The sequence below is a fragment of the Staurois parvus genome, unplaced genomic scaffold, assembly GCF_062004578.1.
Source record: "Staurois parvus isolate SC_StPar_1 unplaced genomic scaffold, SC_StPar_1.0 ptg000454l, whole genome shotgun sequence".
Classification (NCBI taxonomy): domain Eukaryota; kingdom Metazoa; phylum Chordata; class Amphibia; order Anura; family Ranidae; genus Staurois; species Staurois parvus.
This window is the reverse complement of record NW_028318250.1, coordinates 4445871-4466771: the sequence shown is the minus strand read 5'-3', so window position 1 is coordinate 4466771 and position 20901 is coordinate 4445871. Positions and strand designations below refer to the sequence as shown.

General features: G+C 40.0%; 1 protein-coding gene across 1 annotated transcript in view; it reads left to right on the top strand.

Moving 5' to 3' along the window:
* Positions 1-16680, top strand: part of SF3A3 (splicing factor 3a subunit 3) — a 46300-nt gene extending 29620 nt beyond the window's left edge. The window contains exons 11-17 of the mRNA XM_089688793.1: positions 2582-2689; positions 3877-3946; positions 4334-4495; positions 6207-6317; positions 6437-6527; positions 8716-8771; positions 16451-16680. Coding sequence (XP_089544919.1) covers positions 2582-2689; positions 3877-3946; positions 4334-4495; positions 6207-6317; positions 6437-6527; positions 8716-8771; positions 16451-16528 — 676 coding nt within the window. The 3' untranslated portion in view covers positions 16529-16680. The remainder of the gene's footprint in view (positions 1-2581; positions 2690-3876; positions 3947-4333; positions 4496-6206; positions 6318-6436; positions 6528-8715; positions 8772-16450) is intronic.
* Positions 16681-20901: the final 4221 nt, after the last annotated feature.

Here is a 20901-nt window from a genome sequence, read left to right as displayed (position 1 = left end):
CACTGTTTTATACTGCAATAAATAAAGAGCTTCAGAAAAGATAATATGCACGCATCTTGGGGGTCTTTTGCTGCTTGATGAATTAGTTAAGACATCTTATTAAAAGTACAAAACTCAATAGACCTCATTTTCCAGCCTAAGTAATTGTTAAGCCTTCAGGGAAAGCAAGACATACAGTTAAGGTTTGAGTTAAGGCGCCAGCGTATTTCTTTCCTGCAGTTACGGGTTGCAGGAAAGAAATTTGATTTTCCCTATCAACACAGACAGTGTTGACAGGGGAATCTCCCGCGCCGAGCTATTGTATTCTCCCAGCTGGGGAAGTCATCCCTACCAGGAGAAGACAATGAATGTTGCTAGCGGCTATACCAGCCTCTAGCTGTAATCACATGTAAAATCCGGCAGACTTGTTGTACCCAAGTTGATCAATCGATCAGCTTGGGTACATTCAGCCTGCCCATACATGGTTTGAATCTCGGCCGTTTCCTGCTGAACTGGCTGAGATTCAAAGCCTTCTATGGCTGGCTTATAGGTAATACTTTTTTGTTTTGTATAGAGTGCAGAAAACGTAGAACACCTGTGAGGTTTTTATTGTGGTTTGTGCCTCTGTTGAGGAGATTAGCCCTTTCTATTTGTCCTGTTTACTGCTATCACCAACAGTGTGAATGAAATAAAATCACAAATTTTTGTTTTTTCACCAGAACAGTAGTAGAGGGAAAATCTTCCAGTGGGGATGTTAGTTTTGGTGATAACCAGGGTTTTCCTCACTTTAAAGGGATGGGACAGGAACTGAAGGGAAATCTCCCCAATGGTACACAAATGACAAAAGAAGACAGTGGTTATAACCCACAAATTATTCTATCCAAAAAAAACCTTTTTTTTTCCCTTTAGTTCTACTTTAAGTGGATGTGTGTTCCTAGTTAGATAGTATTTTTATCATCCAAAGAATATTGTACAAAATAGCATAGTTTGAATGACAGATTTTTGGTTGATAACATTTTTAAAGTTGCCACATATGATTTTCTGGTCATTTTCACATTCTAACTAACCGCCACATTATCATTTTTGTCCTGAAAGTGGAATAGACATGACTGTCTTTTTATAGTTCACCTCTACTTAATTATACTTGCCTTCACAATACTCACCTGATGCTTCTTCCTTCATCACAACTACTGCAGAATACCTGGTGTATTTGGGTGCAGTATGGGGAGCATATAACATCCTCCCATGATACAGTATTTGGGCCCAGTAACAGTTACTAGTCCAAATGCTGCCACACATCATTTCCTTTGTGTAATCTCCAACAAGGCACTTACACCGGAAGAAGTGGCAGGGGAAGTTCTGAGGAGGAATATAGGTGGGTCAGGGGGTGTACTTTAAAGAGACTTTACCCTGAATGGGAAAAGTGACAGTGTCTACAAATAATGTAAATAACCGTATTTCTTTTAAAGCTCAGAATAGTGTAAAATTTTAAAGGCTAAGTTCACCTTTTGAAAATTAGTTAATAAACATTTTTTTTTTGCAGGTAAAGCAGAGCATTGCACCAGTGATCAGCAGCAGATCATGGGTACAATCTCAGGCTTCTTCAGATGCTGAGGATAGCTGTCTGCCTGTACCTCTTGGACTACAAGAGTTCTTACCAGTGCCCTCGTAGTTTGAGAACTACAAGCTGTCAGTCGAAATGGCTGATGGTACTTGTAGCCTATCCATTCACAGCAAACTGTGAATGAATGACGTAGTCGTGTGGGTAGAACATGACTACCCTGTTTTCAGATTGTGACAGCGGGTGTGGGGAGAGGATTCTCCACCTGCTGTCACAGGGAGGGGGGATATTGGGGGGAGAGGCTGCATATGCTCGAACATGTTCCACCCTAAAAACAGGTGGAACATGTAACCTTTAACCACTTCAATACTGGTCACTTTCACCCCCTTCCTGCCCAGGCCAATTTTCAGCTTTTAGCGCTGTCACAATTTAAATGACAATTGTCATGCAACACCGTACCAAAATTTAAATTTTTATAATTTTTTTTTTAGACAGATCTTTCTTTAGTGGTATTTAATCACCACTGGATCTTTTTTTTTTTTTTTTGATAAACAAATGAAAAAAGACCGAAGATTTTGAAACAAATTTCTTAGTTTCTTTTATAAAATTTTACAAATAAGTAATTTTTTTTCTTCACTGATGAGGATGCACTGATGGCCGTTGATGTGGTGGTACTGATGAGACGGCACGGATAACCTGCACTAGTGGGTCTGCAATGATAATCAGGGCATCAGTGTAAACTTTCTGGTTATTGGCTCCCCTTTCTTCACAAAGACAGTGTGTGAGGAAAGGAATACTGTTTATGTGTGACCAGCTGTGATTGTCCATTTACCGTGATCTGTGACACAGCAGTCACAGAGCACGCCCGATGCTCGCATGTGGGAGGACGTCCATGGACATGTTCCCAGAACTGGAGAGCTGCACTGTAGGTGTTTTTACGCTGGTCAAGGAGAGTTTAAAATAGTTGTTTTTCATGTTTTCTGTCAGACAAAAGTACAAAGCATGCCAAAGTAAATTCTGCACTCTTTTTACATTTTATAGAACTCTTGAAGAAAGAGCTCAGAGATTGTTCGGCACAAAAGGAAAATCTCTGGATTCACTGGATCCCTCTTTGTTCACGAAGAACCCGAAAGCAAAGGGGATCAGACGGTAGGTACCTGTCAGTTATTATTATTATTATACAGTATTTATATAGCGCCAATAGTTCACTCAGCGCTGTACATACAATAAATGAGACAGTACAATAACAATACAATGCGATACACGAGGGGTTCGAGGTATTAAATTTATATTTATTTATTTATTTTTGCATTGTCTAATACAGTATCTTTGGACTGTCTAAACTGATTTGCAGGTTTTTGTTTTTTTTACAAAAGCAGAACAAAGAGCACTGAAAACGTTAAGAGCAAATTAATCTCTTAACTAATATAAGTTCAGTACATTAAAATATGCTAGCTATGGTTCCCTATCCTATTTCTTAATCACTTGGAGGAGGAAGGATGAACTTAACTCTCAATAGGAAAGTATATCATATTTACTTGTTTTAACCTTTTTTTTTTTTTTTTTTCTTTTGCATTCCTCCATTTACTTCTTGGTTTCCATGCTTAGGCAAATGTCCTACATCCCAGAATTCTTCAGGAGGAGAGTGAGGGTTCTCAGCTCAGCCAATGCCTGAGCTAAGGACAATTGGATTCCATGAAGTAACTGCTGCATGAATCATCTGCCCTTATTCAAGATGACTATGGCCAGAAATACCAGGAGGTTTTTTCTTAGCAAAATAAAGCTTGAAGACATGGATGGAGGAATTTGTTTTGAATATTAAAAATTTAATTTTTAGCATTTTTTGGTTTGTGGTACTCAGATGTTGTGCAGTTCCACTTTAAGTGCATAATTCTAGAATTGAATAGAACCATCTCAAGTGATTGAATCTTCTTTGCAGATTGTCCCTTTTAACTCTATGGGGTTTATTTACTAAAGTGGGAGAGTGCAGTGAATGGGAACTACCATGCAGAGCTGCACCAGATTTTGTGCTCTCCAGTTTTAGTAGATCAACTCCTATGGCTGCTCATTTTTACTACTGTTGCAGTGTTGGATGTAGTATGTAAACACAGCCATAATTCTGGATAAGCAGGTGCTATGACAGAGTGATTCATGTGCACCTGAGCTATGTTTTTTTTTTTATTCTATGATCATTAGGTCTGAGAGTGGCACTTATAGTGTGCATGTGTATACTTTTAAAATGTAAAAATGGTGTTTTCAGTGCCTTGTATTAATTTGATTAGTATAATTGTTTCATTACAAAGAAACTTGATTTTGCAATATGTATATTTCAACAGAGACACAGAAAAGAATAAGGACATTGCCTTCCTTGAAGCTCAGGTTTATGAATATGTTGAAATCCTATCTGTAAGTCCCTTTTATTTAAAACCTAAAAAAAAAAATGTATTTGTATGATGCAAAACCAGGCAAATTAGAGATTTTTTTTTAATGACTGATAACTCCACCTGGCTCGATTTTGTTCCAGGGCTGCTGGAACACTTCTGTTTATAATCTACGTGTAGTTGATGCTACATACAGTTAATACACTGCTCCCAGCCAGCGTATGTGTTAATGAAGGAAATAGTTTGTTTAGAACGGGTTGGTGCAGATGTACTATTTAAAGTTAAATCAAACTTTGAGTTAAGCTTTAATTTTCCAACATCCTATTAAAAGTTGAAATATTGGATTAGGGGAAACTGGCCTTTTAACAATCTGTTGGTATAATTTCATCTTGTCTGTTCACAATAATTGCAGGAGCAGAGACACCTGACTCATGAGAATGTGCAGAGAAAGCAGGCTCGAACAGGTGATGAGAGGGAAGAAGAAGAAGAGCAGATTAGTGAGAGTGAAAGTGAAGATGAGGAAAATGAAATAATTTATAACCCCAAAAACCTTCCACTTGGCTGGGATGGAAAGGTCAGTGTCTGTTTTTTTTTTTTTTTTTCATAATCTGCACTTTATCATATAATCATATATACTGTGTGTGTATGTATGTATGGAGATATATATGTATATAACACCAGCACACACACTGTATATGTGTATTAAAGTGTGTGTGTGTGTGTATAATATATATTTTATTATTACGGTATATAGGTGACTCTTTAAAAGCATTACAGGTCATCAGTTTTCATAAGTGCTGGTGCTGGAATCATTGCGCTTTCCCCAGTGTGCATGGCGATATGTAACACATAACAGCGCAATTAATGTTTTTGTGCATAGGTGCCCCCAAGCCATGTGCATGTATGTGGGGGGGCCTTAATATTTTGTGTGTGTGTTGGGGGGGGGGGGGGGGGTTTAAGTGCTTTAGGTGTAGCTTTAATTTTTTTAAACCTTTTTTACTCATTACTTTAAAAAAACTTTGTCATCACGTAGGGGACAAAGTCTCCTGTGTGATTATTTTTGGTGAAAGGTTCTCTTTAGCTAGTTCCCTCCCGGCCTATAGACAAATTACAGGTGGGCGGGAGCTCTCGTTCTTGATGGACATCATGTGACAGCCGTTGACAGATCACTGCACTGGCCTACTGCTCGGTACCATGTGATTGCTGTGACCAATCACAGCTGATCACATGAAAATTGTACACCATGGATAGCTTTCATTCATGCCATCCATTGTGTACTATTGTGTTGCTCACGGTGATTGGTGTCAGTGATCACATGATACAGATAGGGCCAATCACTGCCCATCTGTACCATATTGATTAGCTGTGGCCAGTCACAGCTAATCACAACAAGACACACTGAATCAATTTCATTCAGTAAAAATGTTTGTTTTTAACAGTGAAATTCACTATTATAAGAAATCACAATTTGTAAAAAAAAAAATCCTGATCACCTCTCCATAGTTATAAAATGTTAGGGTTAGGGTTAAGGTGACACTGTAGTGTTCTGGTCACAGTATGTAAAAAAACAAAAAAGAAAAGGGGGAAAAATGGAAAAAAAATTATCACCGTTACACGAGTTATGATACTGTACTGCACTGGCGACCATAGGTACAAAACAGGAAAAAAAATATTTAATTTTTTTAAAAATTGTGACAAAAAAATTTAAAACTTCAGAAAACTCACCATGCCTCTTACTAAATACCTTGGACTGTTTACTTTCCAAAAAGTGGTCATTTAGGGAATATTTGTACTGTCCTGGCATTTTCGGGCCTCAAGAAATGAGATCTCCTGTCAGTACATCATATTTTGTGGACTCACTCTATAGCTTTCCTATAGACTAAATAATATACACGGATTTGGGTTATTTTTACTAAAGACATGTAGCTTTAAACATTTTGGCCTAAAATTATGAAGAAAGATTAGTTGCAGTAAGAGTTAAAGTGGTTCTAAAGTCATAGCAGTTGGCTTTCTTTGGGGGGGCACATTCAGGAGAGGAGGAACAGACGACACCAGCAGGGGACCCTAGAAGAGGGGGGAAAGGAGCTGCTCTGTGCAATATCCTTGCACAGAACAGGTAAGTATAAACCTAAGTTTTCATTTTAAGTAATATCACTTTAAAGAGAGTATACGGTGGTTTTGTACATATTTTTTTCAATTGGTCAGGAATCAAGTAATATAAACATATAAGATAAACTGTGTGATCTCATGTTCCATCCTTTTTTTATTTATTTTCTTTTTTGTAGCCTATACCGTACTGGCTATACAAATTGCACGGACTTAATATAAACTACAACTGTGAGATTTGTGGGAATTACACCTACAGAGGGCCCAAGGCTTTCCAACGCCACTTTGCAGTAAGTCTTTATCTAATATGTTCTACAACTAAAGCAGTATTTGTTTTTGTTTTTTTTAGGTAAACCTTACAAGTGCGGTAACTGCAACTAATGTCTTTCTGCTCTTATCTCATTACCAGGAATGGAGGCATGCACATGGTATGCGCTGTCTGGGCATTCCAAACACAGCTCACTTTGCTAATGTCACACAGATAGAAGATGCAGTTTCCTGTGAGTTAATATGGCACATTCCTTGTGTTTTATGTTATCCCAATGTTTTTGTACCAACGAGCACTTCAGGACTTACAGTATGCATGTTTGCACTTTTGTACATGCTGTGCAGTACAGCTGTTGAATGCTGCAGCTCTAAGTTGGAGTTAAAGGGCTTTCTGTTTTTTGTTTTTTCCTTAAGTATAAAATCTTTACAATGGAGGGGCAGGTTTGTGAATGGACTGTATCTAGGATTGCCAGGGCATTTGTAAAAGCTGTGGCTTCTAGACTGCTAATCATTGAAGACTTTGCTGCTGAAAGTGTTTTTTTTTTTTTGTTGTTTTTTTTTTTTTGCTGATATAGTCAGGTCCATAAATATTGGGACATGGACACAATTCTAACATTTTTGGCTCTATACACCACCACAATGGATTTGAAATGAAATGAACAAGATGTGCTTTAACTGCAGACTGTCGGCTTTAATTTGAGGGTATTTACGTCCAAATCAGGTGAACGGTGTAGGAATTACAACAGTTTGCATATGTGCCTCCCACTTTTATTTATGGACCTGACTGTATAAACCTTCCACCCCCCACTTTGAACTTTATCAATATATTTTATTCATTTTTTTCAGGTACTTATAGTGCCGTCAATTTACGCATCGCTTTACTTACACACACACACACATATATATATATATATATATATATATATATATATATATATATATATATATATATATATATATATATATATATATATATATATATACACACACATTGCCTTGAAGCAGAGATCCACAGCTCAGGTGGGAGAATCTGTCCACTGGACAACTATTAGTCGTGCACTCCCCAAATCTGGCCTTGATGAAAGAGTGGCAAGAAGAAAGCCATTGTTCAAAGAAAGCCATAAAAAGTCCTGTTTGCAAGAAGCCATATGGGGGACACAGCAAACACTTGGAAGAAGGTGCTCTGGTCAGATGAAACCAAAATTTTACTTTTTGGCCTAAAAGCAAAACGCTGTGTGGTGGAAAACTAACCACTGCACATCACCCTGAACACACCATCTCCCCACTGTAAAACGTGGTGGCGGCAGCATGTTGTGGGGATGCAGCAGGGACAGGGAAGCTGGTTAGAGTTGATGGGAAGATGGAAGGAGCCAAATACAGGGCAATCTTAGAAGAAAACCTGTTAGAATTTGCAAAAGACTTGAGACTGGGGGGAGGTTCACCTTCCAGCAAAACGACTCTAAACATACAGCCAGAGCTGCAATGGAATGGTTTAGATCAAAGCATATTCATGTGTTAGAATGGCTCAGTCAAAGTCCAGACCTAAATCCAAGAATTGAGAATCTGTGGCAAGACTTGAAAATTGCTGTTCGCAGGCCCTCTCCATCTAATCTGACAAAAATGTCACTCTCTAGATGTGCAAAGCTGGTAGAGACATACCCAAAAAGACTTGCAGCTGTAATTGCAGTGAAAGGTGGTTCTACAAAGTATTGTTGACTCAGGGGGGCTGAATAGAAATGCGTTCCACACTTTTCACATATTTATTTGTCAGAAATTTTGAAAATCATATATCATTTTCCTTCCACTTCACAAATATGTGCCACTGTGTGTTGGTCTATCACATAAAATGCATTTACGTTTTTGGTTGCAACGTGACAAAATGTGGAAAATTTCAAGGGGTATGAATACATTTTCAGGTGTGTGTGTGTGTTTATATAATTACATTCACATCAGTCCCTAACCCTCAAGGGATATACAATCTAAGGTCCCTAACTCGCATTCATACATACACTGGTGCCAATATAGACAGGATCCAATTATCCTACCAGCATGTCTTTGGAGTGTGGAAGGAAATCAGAGTACCTGAGGAAATCCACGCAGGCACAGGGAGAACATGCAAAATCCATGGTGCCGTGGTTGTGATTCGAACCAACAACCCTTGTCCTGCCAGGCAGAAGTGCTAACCATTTAGCCACTGTTGCCCATATTACATATATTGTAAGGTAAACTATAGTTATGGTTCAAAATGGTAATCAATTTCTGTATGCTTCTTCAGCCTGTGGATGCTGTGCAAGAAAATTTGTTGATTATTTGTATGCCTTTTAAAAGTTTTGAGGTTCCCTTTGGTCTTGTCTGAAAGCTCTACACTGCCATTGCTGTTGACCTTGTACCTTTTTCTTTTTTGTTTTTGTTTTTTGTTAGTGTGGTCAAAACTCAAGCAACAGAAGGCTTTAGAGAGGTGGCAGCCTGATACAGAGGTAAGCCTGTGATGTCATTTTCTTTCTCAGTGGAAACAAACAAGCCTGCCATCTCAACATATTATGAAAGCTTATGATGTTGCACAAAGCAGTTATTCTTATTTCCAGTTACTTTCACTTCGGTGGTTTAACAAACGTTTATAGGAAACAAAGCCCCTAGGGACTTTGAGATCCCTCAAAGGTATATATTCTTCTTGCCGGTAACATAGTCACTGCTACACAGTTGCCTCGTATGTTCACCTCTAACGTGGCAACCCAACAACTGGTGTCACAACAGCGCATTACCCAGAAACAAAATATTTCTTCCCTATGCAATTTATTAGTAGTTTTTTATTCATTTTTTATTATGCTAATATTGCTTTGTTATTTTGTTCCATTTGTCTGAAACCAAAACTGGGTTTGGTACTCGTACTGTTCACATGCTGTTACCGAATGCCAATTAAATGAGTGGAAAATCCATAGTGGTATATCCTACCACAAATATACTCTATTATTAATGCTTGAGTAAAAACAAAGAAACATACCCAATATTGGGCACATTTCTTTGTACCTAATGAATTAGAATACATTTTTAAGCAAGAGTATGAGTTTGTCATATTCAGGGTTAATTCATCTACATCACACTGAAGACTCCTTCACTTTATTTATACAGGTTTTATATCAGCTGTTTTTGTTAGTGGTGCACCAAAATGAAAATTCTTGGACCAAAAGTGAAACCAAAAATTCAGGATGCATTTGGGCGAAAACTAAAATGAACAGTCTATTAAAAAAAATTAGTTTTATTTATATATATATATATATATATATATATATATATATATATATATATAAATAATTGTATTCAACTTTTTTTAATTAATATCATGAATTTAAAGGAATATGAATTTATTTTCAGCACCATTTCAGTGGAAAATACAAATAACCAGCTTTTTGGTTCGGGAACAAACTATCTAATCCACACAGAAAAACCTGACAGAAGAGATGTATATACTATTAGTGGTTGAATCTGGTACATATCAAACTCCAAGATCAACATTTTTTTTTATGTAAAGAAAAACATTTTTTTAAAAGCCCTGAGATACTGTTCTGCAGATTTTTAGACAGGATTGTAATGTAAAATTATGCATGATGGACTTTCTTGTTTCAAGCCATCTTTGTCGGCTGTCACTTATGCAGGCCATACACAAATTAATTTTTCCTTCAAATATTATTGTTTTAAGAATGTTGTTTTATGTTTAAGTCTTTTTTTTTTTAAAGATTTTCAACATTACAACATATGGTGCATTAGTGTGGTTCACATTAGGTACAAGAAGGTATATACATAGTAGATTCCCTTCCCCACCAATCGGCTAGGGGCAGCAAAGACGTAGGACTGTTTACCTGAGAGGTATGCTTGGAGTGGTATGAACCAGGGTTAAGTAAACTATTGTACATAAAGTGGGTGAGGGGTAGGAGAGGGGAAGGGTAACTGGGGGGGGGAAGAACTGGACACCAGTCAGTTGCATAGCTTTAGTATGATATGGTTATATGGATATCAATTTATAGTACAATTGGGGTTTTGTAACCATCGAGGCCATTGGTACTTGAATTTTTGATATGAGGAATTGTGAAAGGCTGATCTTTTTTCCATCTCGCATTGGAGATTAAGGTCAGTAAGGAGATTTGTAAGAGAGGGAGTTTTGGATGATTTCCACAGTTTAACAGCCGCCAAAACCAACATTGCTAATGTATGGATGATGATGGTGCGGGAGTCGGCAGGAAATTTATCAATTCCTATGTGTAGGAGTGCAAGAGCTGGGTTCGGTGTCACTGGGGCTCCAGTGACTGAAGAGAGCAATTGGAATACTTTGTTCCAGTAAGATTTGAGCGATTTTACATGCCCACAGTATGTGGAAAGTGGATCCTACTTCTCCGCATTGTCTCCAACAGTTGGGGGAATGTTGAGAGTAGAATAGGGAGAGTTTAGCAGGTGTTAAGTACCATTGGTGTAGAATTTTCATGTATGATTCTCAATGGGAGCTACATCTGGAGGCTTTGTAGGTGATAGAGAACGGTCTATCCCGTGTGTGGGTGTATCAGTCGCGCGAAAGTTGTTTCCCAGGTGGCTAGGGAAGTAGTTTTTAAAGTGTACTGAGCATTGGTTATGAGCGAGTAGAAGGTAGAGATTCCTTTTTTCGGGTAATGTGGTTTTTCTAAGAAGATGAGTGCAGTAGTAAGAATTGCTATTGTATGTAGGATGTTCATTTTTTGCAGAGAGTGCGCTATATGCAGGTAAGTGAAGGATTCCATATTAGGGAGCTGAAATTTTTCTTGGAGTGTTGAGAAGGAGTCTTAATTTATTGTTTGTATAGATGTCTCGAATGTGTGAGATGCTTTGGTTTTCCCACTGTAGTAGGTTTAGAGAGGGAGTGATGTAGTGTAGAGCTGTAATTGGGGTAGGAATTTGTCTGGTATCTGTTAAATTGAGTGTTAGGAGATCATGCCAGGCTTGAAGGGAGGCTCGTATGCATGGATGGTTGGATATGATTTGGTGATGCGAAGTTTGTGGTAGGAACAGCATTTTATCGGGTGTAGGTGGAAGATATGGGGGCGTTTCCATGGTGGACCATGTTTTTTCAGTAGTTGGGTGCCACCAGAAAAAGATCTGGTCTAAAAGCGAGGCATGATAGTATGATTTTAGATTATGAAGGCCTGCTCCTTCTCTGTATGTTGAGCATATTAGTAGGTTTGAAGTGCATTTGGGTCTTTTCGAGTTCCACATGAATTTGGTAAAAGTTGCTTGTAACTTGGAGAAGAAGATATTGGGGACTGGGATGGGGAGAGTGCGGAATATGTAGAGGATCTTGGGTAGTATGCACATTTTTAATGTTGCCACTCTCCCCAATGTCGATAGGGTTGATGTGCGTAGGTTTTTGAGTTCCTGTGGGATGGATTCAAGTAGCGTTTTATGGTTAGTGGTGTATAGTTGGTCAGTTGTGGTGGTGAGTTTGATCCCCAAATAAGGGATGCTACGGTGTTCCCAGGAGAAAGGGAAGTGTTTGGTTAGTAGTTTTTGGGTCTTCTCTGATGTGTAGAGATTTAATATAGAGGATTTGGGCTTGTTGAGTTTATAATATGAGACTTTTGAGTAGTTGTGGAGATGTGCGTGGATCGTTTGGAGAGATTTGACGGGATTGGTAATCATCAGAATGATGTCTTCTGCAAAAAGGCTAATTTTGTGCTCTTTTTTGAGGTGTGTAATGACTGAAAATGTTGGGTCATCCCTAAATTTGGATGCTAGGGGTTCGATAAGTAAAGCAAAAAATTATGGGAGACGGGGGCAGCCTTATCTAGTGTCAGTGGATATATAAAAGGTTTGGGAAAGTGTGCCGTTAGTTAGAACTCTGGCTGAAGGGTTGGAGTAAAGGGATAGAATGGCCGATAACATCCAGTCTGTGATACCAAATTTTTGAAGTGTGAGTTTCATGAATTGCCAATGTATCCGGTCAAATGCTTTTTCAGCATCTAGAGATAAGAGTAAGGAAGGTTGTCTGGTGGTTTCAAGTTTATATATAAGTGATCTAAGTCTTCTGGTGGCATCTGGTGCTTGTCGACCAGGGATAAATCCCACTTGGTCTGGGTGGGTTAATGTAGGGAGGTGGGGGAGTAACCTTTGGGCAATTATTTTGGCATTGAGTTTGATGTCCGTATTCAACAATGAAATTGGTCTGTAATTCTGGACTATTTAGGGATTTTTACCGGGTTTGGGGATAGTTGTGATTATAGATTGCAGCATCTCATTGGGGAACTGTGGAGGCGGCATGGTTAAAAAGCAGACAACCATGAAGCAAGGTTGGGGTGAATATTTTATAGTATTCGTTTGTGAAACCATCATTTCCCGGGGATTTGTGGAGAGGTAACGTTTTTATGGTTTTCTCTATTTCTGTGGGAGATATCGGTGCAGATATCGACATGAGTTGTGCAGTGGTGGTTTGGGGAAGATTAACGGTTGCCAGGAAATTAAGTATGGATGCGGTAGTCGGTTGGGTTGTGTCCGGGTCGTCTTTAATATTTTATAGGGTTTGACAATAGTTTGCGAAAGCATTGGCTATGTCTTGTGGATTTGTAAGTGAGGTATGAGTGGAGGGGTGTTGGATTGAAGTGATCTTGGATTTAAGCCGTCTTTAATTATTTTTTATGAGAAGTGAGTTTGCTTTATTACTTAGGGAATAGAATTGTGATTTTGTCTTTTGAAGGTTGAGGTCATATTTGTGGAGTAATAGCAGTCGGAGTTTCTTTCTGTCTGCCGTTAAAGAATTAGAAGTAGAGGCGTTTGGGTTCTTTTTGTTAATTTCTTCATTTATTTTTATGGAGTTTAGAAGTTGGTCAATTTGATATGAAGGGTGGAGGGGGCAGATAAATCTTTTAAAGTAGTACTAAAGGCTTGACTTTTTTGCATGGATAGAATTTTAAATATAATGCCCAGTACTGGTAAACCTTTACTTTACAGTTAACTATAATGCCTTATATTACATCCTATCTATCACCCTCCAGCTTCTCTGGGTTCAGCTGCTGATCTTCCCTGCACAGAGCCCTTAAATTGACTGTAAACGTGGGATTTTTTTTAACAACAAACTTGTACTTACCTGCTCTGTGTAATGGTTTTGCACAGAGCAGCCCTGATTCTCCTCTTACTGTCTCGCCTGGCTCTTCCTGAATTCAGAGTGCCCCTATAGCAGGCCGCAAAGTATAGTATAAAGTGCCCCTATATCAAGGTAGAAAAAACTTTTTCCTTTAGAATCATTCACTTCCTTCTCCTGTCCAGAACTACATTTTCCTACGAGGTATTGCACCTCACACAGGTAAAGTGAATAACATTGATTAACTTGTTACAATAGCATGTAGAACTGGGTGGCGTATATTGGGCAGTCTTATTTCTTCTTGTGCCAAGTCCCGAGTGCCTGAATCACTTCTAATAAGATACAGATACTGTATATAAAGAGAGAGATGTATGTGATTAGATTTCTCTGACCTAATAAACCTTGCATCCCCTGAACAATAAGTACCGTATTTTCCGGCGTATAAGACGACTGGGCGTATAAGACGACCCCCTACTTTTCCTGCTAAAATGTAGGGTTTGAGCTATACTCACCGTATAAGACTACCCCTCTTCCAACGCACACCAAATAAAAATGAAAAAACATCAGATTTGATTTCAATATGGTATGCTATTTCAGTATGGTATTCCAATGATGGGGTGCTATTCCTCCCACTGACACCAATGATGGGGCACTATTTCATCCACTGACACCAATGATGGTGCCCCATCATTAGTGTCAGTGTGTGAGGAATAGTGCCCCATCATTAGTCAGTGGGAGGAATAGTGCCCCATCATTAGTCAGTGGGAGGAATAGTGCCCCATCATTGGTGTCAGTGGGAAGAATCATGCCCCATCATTGGTGTCAGTGGGAGGAATAGTGTCCCATCATTAGTGTCAGTGGGAGGAATAGTGTCCCATCATTGGTGTCAGGGGGAGGAATAGTGCTCCATCATTGGTGTCAGTGGGAGGAATAGTGGCCCATCATTGGTGTCAGTGGGAGGAATAGCGGCCCATCATTGGTGTCAGTGGGAGGAATAGCACCCCATCATTGGTGTCAGTGGGAGGAATAGCACCCCATCATTGGTGTCAGTGGGAGGAATAGCGCCCCATCATTGGTATCAGTGGCAGGAATTGCGCCCCATCATTGGTGTCAGTGGGAGGAATTGCGCCCCATCATGGTGTCAGTGGGAGGAATTGCGCCCCATCATTGGTATCAGTGGGAGGAATAGCGCCCCATCATTGGTATCAGTGGGAGGAATAGTGCCCCATCATTGGTATCAGTGGGAGGAATAGTGCCCCATCATTGGTATCAGTGGGAGGAATAGTGCCCCATCATTGGTATCAGTGGGAGGAATAGTGCCCCATCATTGGTATCAGTGGGAGGAATAGTGCCCCATCATTGGTATCAGTGGGAGGAATAGTGCCCCATCGTTGGTATCAGTGGGGAGAATAGTGCCCCATCGTTGGTATCAGTGGGGAGAATAGTGCCCCATCGTTATTGTCAGTGGGGAGGAGGAATAGTGCCCCATCGTTATTGTCAGTGGGGAGGAGGAATAGTGCCCCATCGTTGGTGTCAGTGGGGGAGGAACAGTGCCTCATCGTTGGTGTCAGTGGGGGAGGAACAGTGCCTCATCGTTGGTGTCAGTGGGGGAGGAACAGTGCCTCATCGTTGGTGTCAGTGGGGGAGGAACAGTGCCTCATCGTTGGTGTCAGTGGGGGAGGAACAGTGCCTCATCGTTGGTGTCAGTGGGGGAGGAACAGTGCCTCATCGTTGGTGTCAGTGGGGGAGGAACAGTGCCTCATCGTTGGTGTCAGTGGGGGAGGAACAGTGCCTCATCGTTGGTGTCAGTGGGGGAGGAACAGTGCCTCATCGTTGGTGTCAGTGTGGAGGAGGAATAGTGCCCCATCGTTAGTGTCAGTGGGGGAGAAGAGCGGCTGCTCCTTCTTCCAGTTCGGCCGCTCAATTTTCGCGGGGCCGCTCGGCTCCACCTCCTCGCCGGTGATTGGTCGCCTGTGTGCCTTTCCAGTGCTGGCGCCCAATCACCGGTGAGGAGGCGGAGCCGAGCGGCCGCGTGACCATCGAGCGGCTGAACTGAAAGAAGGAGCAGCCGCGCTTCCTGGACCGGATCGTCGTGGGACCGGAGCCAGGTAAAGTACAGCAGCCCCTCTGCCCACCCCTGTACTTAGTGTCCGTTGGAGGAGGAGGGGGGGGGGGGGGCGGCGCCGCGCCGCCCCTCGAAAAAGTGCTGCCCTGACACGGCTCGCACCGGCGTATAAGACGACCCCCGACTTTTCAGAAGATTTTCAGGGGTTGAAAAGTCGTCTTATACGCCGGAAAATACGGTAAACCTAAAGAGTACATACAAAGAACACTAATATATGAGCTGCAATGAGCTGGTATTTAACCTTAGAATCCATGGTTCTGAAAAGCAGCTACTGGCAGCTATTGCTATATATATCCAATAAATAACCAGTACCAATTTCCTATCATAACATTTAAAGTGTTACTAAACCCACAACAGTAAAATCAACCTGTATATGCAGTAAAGCATGCATGTTATACTCACCGTGGAACCTTAGGGGTTAATCCTCTGCATTGTGTAAAAAGGCCGTTTTGATCCTTTCTTCTGTTCCTCCCCTTTTTCAAGCAACCGTCCCTTATCTTCTAGGACAGACTGACCCATAGGCATTTTGCACACGCTCAGTTTGGTGTGTATTGCTAGAGAGGGTTTTTTTTTTGGTTTTTTTTGGGAGAGTGCATGCGATCAGCACAGGACTAATCAGCACTGTCCAGACAGAGGTCAGGGGTTTTGCATCCTCCTAGAGCAGAAAGGAAACTCCTCCTACAAGCTTTAGCTAGTGCTTGGCTGAACACCAGTAGAAGCCACAAGACTGCTGTAAATGCTGATGAGTAAAATAGTAAAATAATTGCATTTTCATGTTCTGTGTACTGTGGGAGACCAAATAGAGTGGATGTAGGGTCCTGGGTTTTGTAACACTTTAAGGATCCTGTAAGGGAATACAACCTGACTTGGCTGTAACTGTGTTCATCTGAGTTTGTCTAATAACTTAATTCTAATGAAGACATTTTCATTTACAGGAGGAATATGAAGATTCCAGTGGGAATGTTGTCAACAAAAAGACATATGAAGATCTAAAACGCCAAGGCCTTTTGTAATGCAGATTGTTTCTCTAGTTGTTCCATTTTCCACATTCTCCAATAAATTGTCCCAACACATTTTGTTTGCTAGTCCCCAGTGATTGGGGTGGTAATTGCTTGTAAGATTGTCTTTTTTTTTTTTAATTAAAGTGTCAACAACTTTTTCAGTACATGTAGGCCATTCTTATAATTTTTTTTATTTATACTTATAGAATAATGAAGTGTGTGATGACAGATCAGTGATATGTATGTAGGTATAAGTAAGCCTTTGTGTCATGTTTCCAATTCTAGTGAACCCTTTCACTTCACCACTACTTAAACCATAGCTATTCTTACCTTTTTGTTAGCAGGTTTGTCTATGGTCAGAGTGGGGCTTCATCTGAAAGCAAGGGCTTAATACAGCAATATAATGATCATAATGACAATTCTAACCATTCATGTCAACTAAAGCAGATCTTTCTACCTCTTCAAAACCAGACACTTCACCTCCTTCCTGCCCAGGTCTGATCTGAATATAGATTGCTCTTCAAAAAGCATCACACAAGTGAACAACTCAGGGTGACACTGACTGGTGTGGCTGTGATCAGGGACACTGGGACTGGTATGGTGGTGATCAGGGGCGCTGCGACTTGTATAGCAGTTATCAGGGACACTGTGTCTGGTGTGGTGGTGATTAGGGATACTGACTGGCAGCATTGGTCTGGTGACGTTGTACTGCTGTGGAGGTGATCAGAGACTATGGCTGATGGCACTGGCATTCAGCGATCAGAGCAGCCAGGACCACTGAAGCACCATAGTGACATTGCACTTGCTCTGATGACCGTATGTAAAAGTTTTTGTTTTTTTCTGCACTTTTTTTTTTTTTTTAACCATAGTGACATTGTTCTGCTCTGGGAGGGTGATCAGGATTTTTTTTTACACTATGATTGCGTATACAATGATGATCACTGTATAAGCAATCATTTCCTAACTGTTTGGCATCATTCATGATGCTATCATTTACTACTGTGATTGGCGGCTACAGCTATCACATGGTGCAGTGCTACTGTGATCGACCATGTGATCATTGTGACAAATCAGAGATTACAGATTCCTAAGGAATGTCATCGTGCATGAAAGCCATTGTTATTATTCTGCAACCTCCATGGTACCAGGGTTAATAACAACGACCCAGTACCCCGATCGGCACACACAGATTGTGCCGCTGTGTCTTTCTAGCCAGAGAGAACAAACAAAGGTGATCACAGGCCCTTAAAGTATGGGTTGTCAAAGAGGAGACTGTCTCCAACAAACTCCTGCAGTCCTGAGTTAGGACTACAGCTCTGTAATATTGCCATATATCAAGTATTCCTAAATCACCTGATCTTCTAGAATGTTTTGGTATGTGCATGGCTATTTGTGGTTTCTATGCATTCAATAAAAATTTAATAAACAAACATACTTGAAAGCTGCGTAAAGAGAAGTCTAGGCAATGGCACAGGTACCATCTGCAGGAAAAAAAGGGTATCCTAGATAGGACAGTCATCTTAACTATGTTAGTACATCTTAACCAGGTAAAGGCATGGGAATGCAGGCCACACCTTTTTCCCTCTCCCGAATACATAACCATCTAGTTAATTTTACCGCTTCCCGTACGCCCTATAGCAGAAATACTGCTACAGGGCGGCACGGGTGTGCAAAATCGTGTATATATACGTGTGATTTTACAGTTCCAGGTAGGGGGCGCGCGCCGCTATTTGCCGCCTCGGCTGTCAATCATTGGGTCCCCGGCCAGTGATGACTCGCAGGCACCCGGGCAATTCATTGATTTAAATAAATAACAACATTATACTATTAATAATCAAGCTTATATTTCTCTTACAAATAAAAGTCAAACTGAATAAATATAACAACATTCCCCTGTTTAAATATAAAGGGTGTCAATACCACAATGCACCTTGCCACAAGGGAGGGCGGTGGGGAACTTTTTGCACTGACCAGCTGCTAAAAACCCTCCAACAGAGCTCCTTTATATAATGAGCCCCCGCCATTCTAGAATCTTATCGCTAGTTATCTGACCATCCAGAATTTTAACCTAGGTCACGCGATACCTGTCTCTTCCTGCTCATTCTCCATACAGCATTTAAAGACACAGTACCAACTCATCTGTGTGTGTGTATATATAATATATATATTTATATATATATATATATTTATATATATATATAATGTGTGTGTGTGTATGTATGTATTGGTTTAAATAAATAATAACATTCTCTAATTAATAATCAAGCTCATATTTCTCTTAGGCCCCTTTCACACGGGCGTTCCTTATGTCAGTTTATGGATGAAAAATGTACACCCATGTATTTCTATGGACTAGCGGATGTAAACGAATGATCATCTGTTAATATCCATCCGTTAACATCTGTTTTTTTCAACGGAAGAAAACTATTTTTCTTCTGCTAAGAAAAATGGACAAAAAATGGACGTAAACAGACAAAAACTTATGTAAATGGACAAAAAAAGATGGAAAAAATGGATGAAAAACTGATTTCTTGGAAAAAACGTGACTGAACTGATGAAAAAAACAGACCGCCCATATGAAAGGGGCCTTATAAATAATCAAATAGCTCAGTCATTTAAGGATTCGAGTGCAAACTGAATAAATATAACAGTCCCCACTAGCCAGGCGTGAAAGTTTAAGGCCTGCCCCACACGCACGGTCATCTCAACGCTATTATTCATCCCCAAGTTAAAAAATATCTAGGCCAACTTCAGTTAAATGAACACCATCTGTGATCTATAGATACCCCTAAATCCCCCTTCTAAATCCACATGTCTATACGAAAAGCCCCCGATAAGAGGCATGAACTTTTCCACAGACTTGTTCAAATGTCTTTTAATTTCATCCAGATTTTTTTAACTGTGGATTACTTAACCAGACGAGGTACTACTTACGAGAAAATAATTATGGTATTCAGGGATGATAATTTGAAGCAATGTAAGTCATGCTTCATCATGAACATTAGTTCCAGAGTATTTACATTACCTATATTTCCCCCCAAGGTGAACAATTAATATATCTGGAGCAGGCCACACTTCAAATAACCTGGAAAGATGAAAGAAAATATTAGACCAACAGAGACCTAGAATGCCTTTCAGGAAACTTGAAAATTTTCAGGATCCATGGACAAATTAGAAGTGTAACATCGTTGCACATTATAAACTCAACACAAGAGTGTCCTAGGATCCATATACAGTTGCGTTCAAAATAATAGCAGTCAGACATCACTAACCTGATCAGTCACTGTGTTTGGTAGAAATTATATTTTTTTATTTTTAGGCGATAGAAGATATACAGTTGTGTTCAAAATAATAGCAGTGTGTTGAAAAAGTGAATAAAGCTCAAAATCCTTCTAATAGCTTTTATTTCCATACACACAAATGCATTGGGAACACTACACATTCTATTCCAAATCAAAACATGAAGAAAAATATATCAAATTGGTGTTGTTCCTCTAAAAATGAAGAAAAGTGAATATTAGACTGTTCAAAAAAAAATAGCAGTGTTTGTATTCTTCTTTACAAACTCAAACATTCACTATATAAACTGAAAAATGTTTGAAGATTTTGCTTTCCTTTGAATCACTTAATATTTAGTTGTATAATCACTGTTTCTGAGAACTGCTGTACATCTGTGTTGCATGGAGTCAACCAACTTCTGGCACCTGTGAACAGGTATTCCAGCCCAGGATGATTGGACTACATTCCACAGTTCTTCTCTATTTCTTGGTTTTGCCTCAGAAACTGCATTTTTGATATCACCTCACAAGTTTTCTATTGGATTAAGGTCCGGGGATTGGGCTGTCCACTCCATAACGTCAATCTTGTTGGTCTGGAACCAAGATGTTGCACGTTTACTGGTGTGTTTGGGGTCGTTGTCTTGTTGGAACACCCATTTCAAGGGCATTTCCTCTTCAGCATAAGGCAGCATGACCTCTTCAAGTATTCTGATGTATTCAAACTGATCCATGATCCCTGGTATGCGATAAATAGGCCCAACACCGTAGTGTGAGAAACATCCCCATATCATGATGCTTGCGCAACCATGCTTCACTGTCTTCACAATGTACTGTGGCTTGAATTCAGTGTTTGGGGGTCGTCTGACAAACTGTCTCTGGCCACTAGACCCAAAAAGAACAATCTTACTTTCATCAGTCCACAAAATGTTGCGCCATTTCTCTTTAGGCCAGTCAATGTGCTCTTTGTAACCTCTTCAGCACATCTTTTTTTCAACAGTGGGACTTTGCGGGGGCTCCTTGCAGATAGCTTGGCTTCACATAGGCGTCTTCTAATTGTAACAGTACTCACAGGTAACGTTAGACCTTCTTTGATCTTCCTGGAGCTGA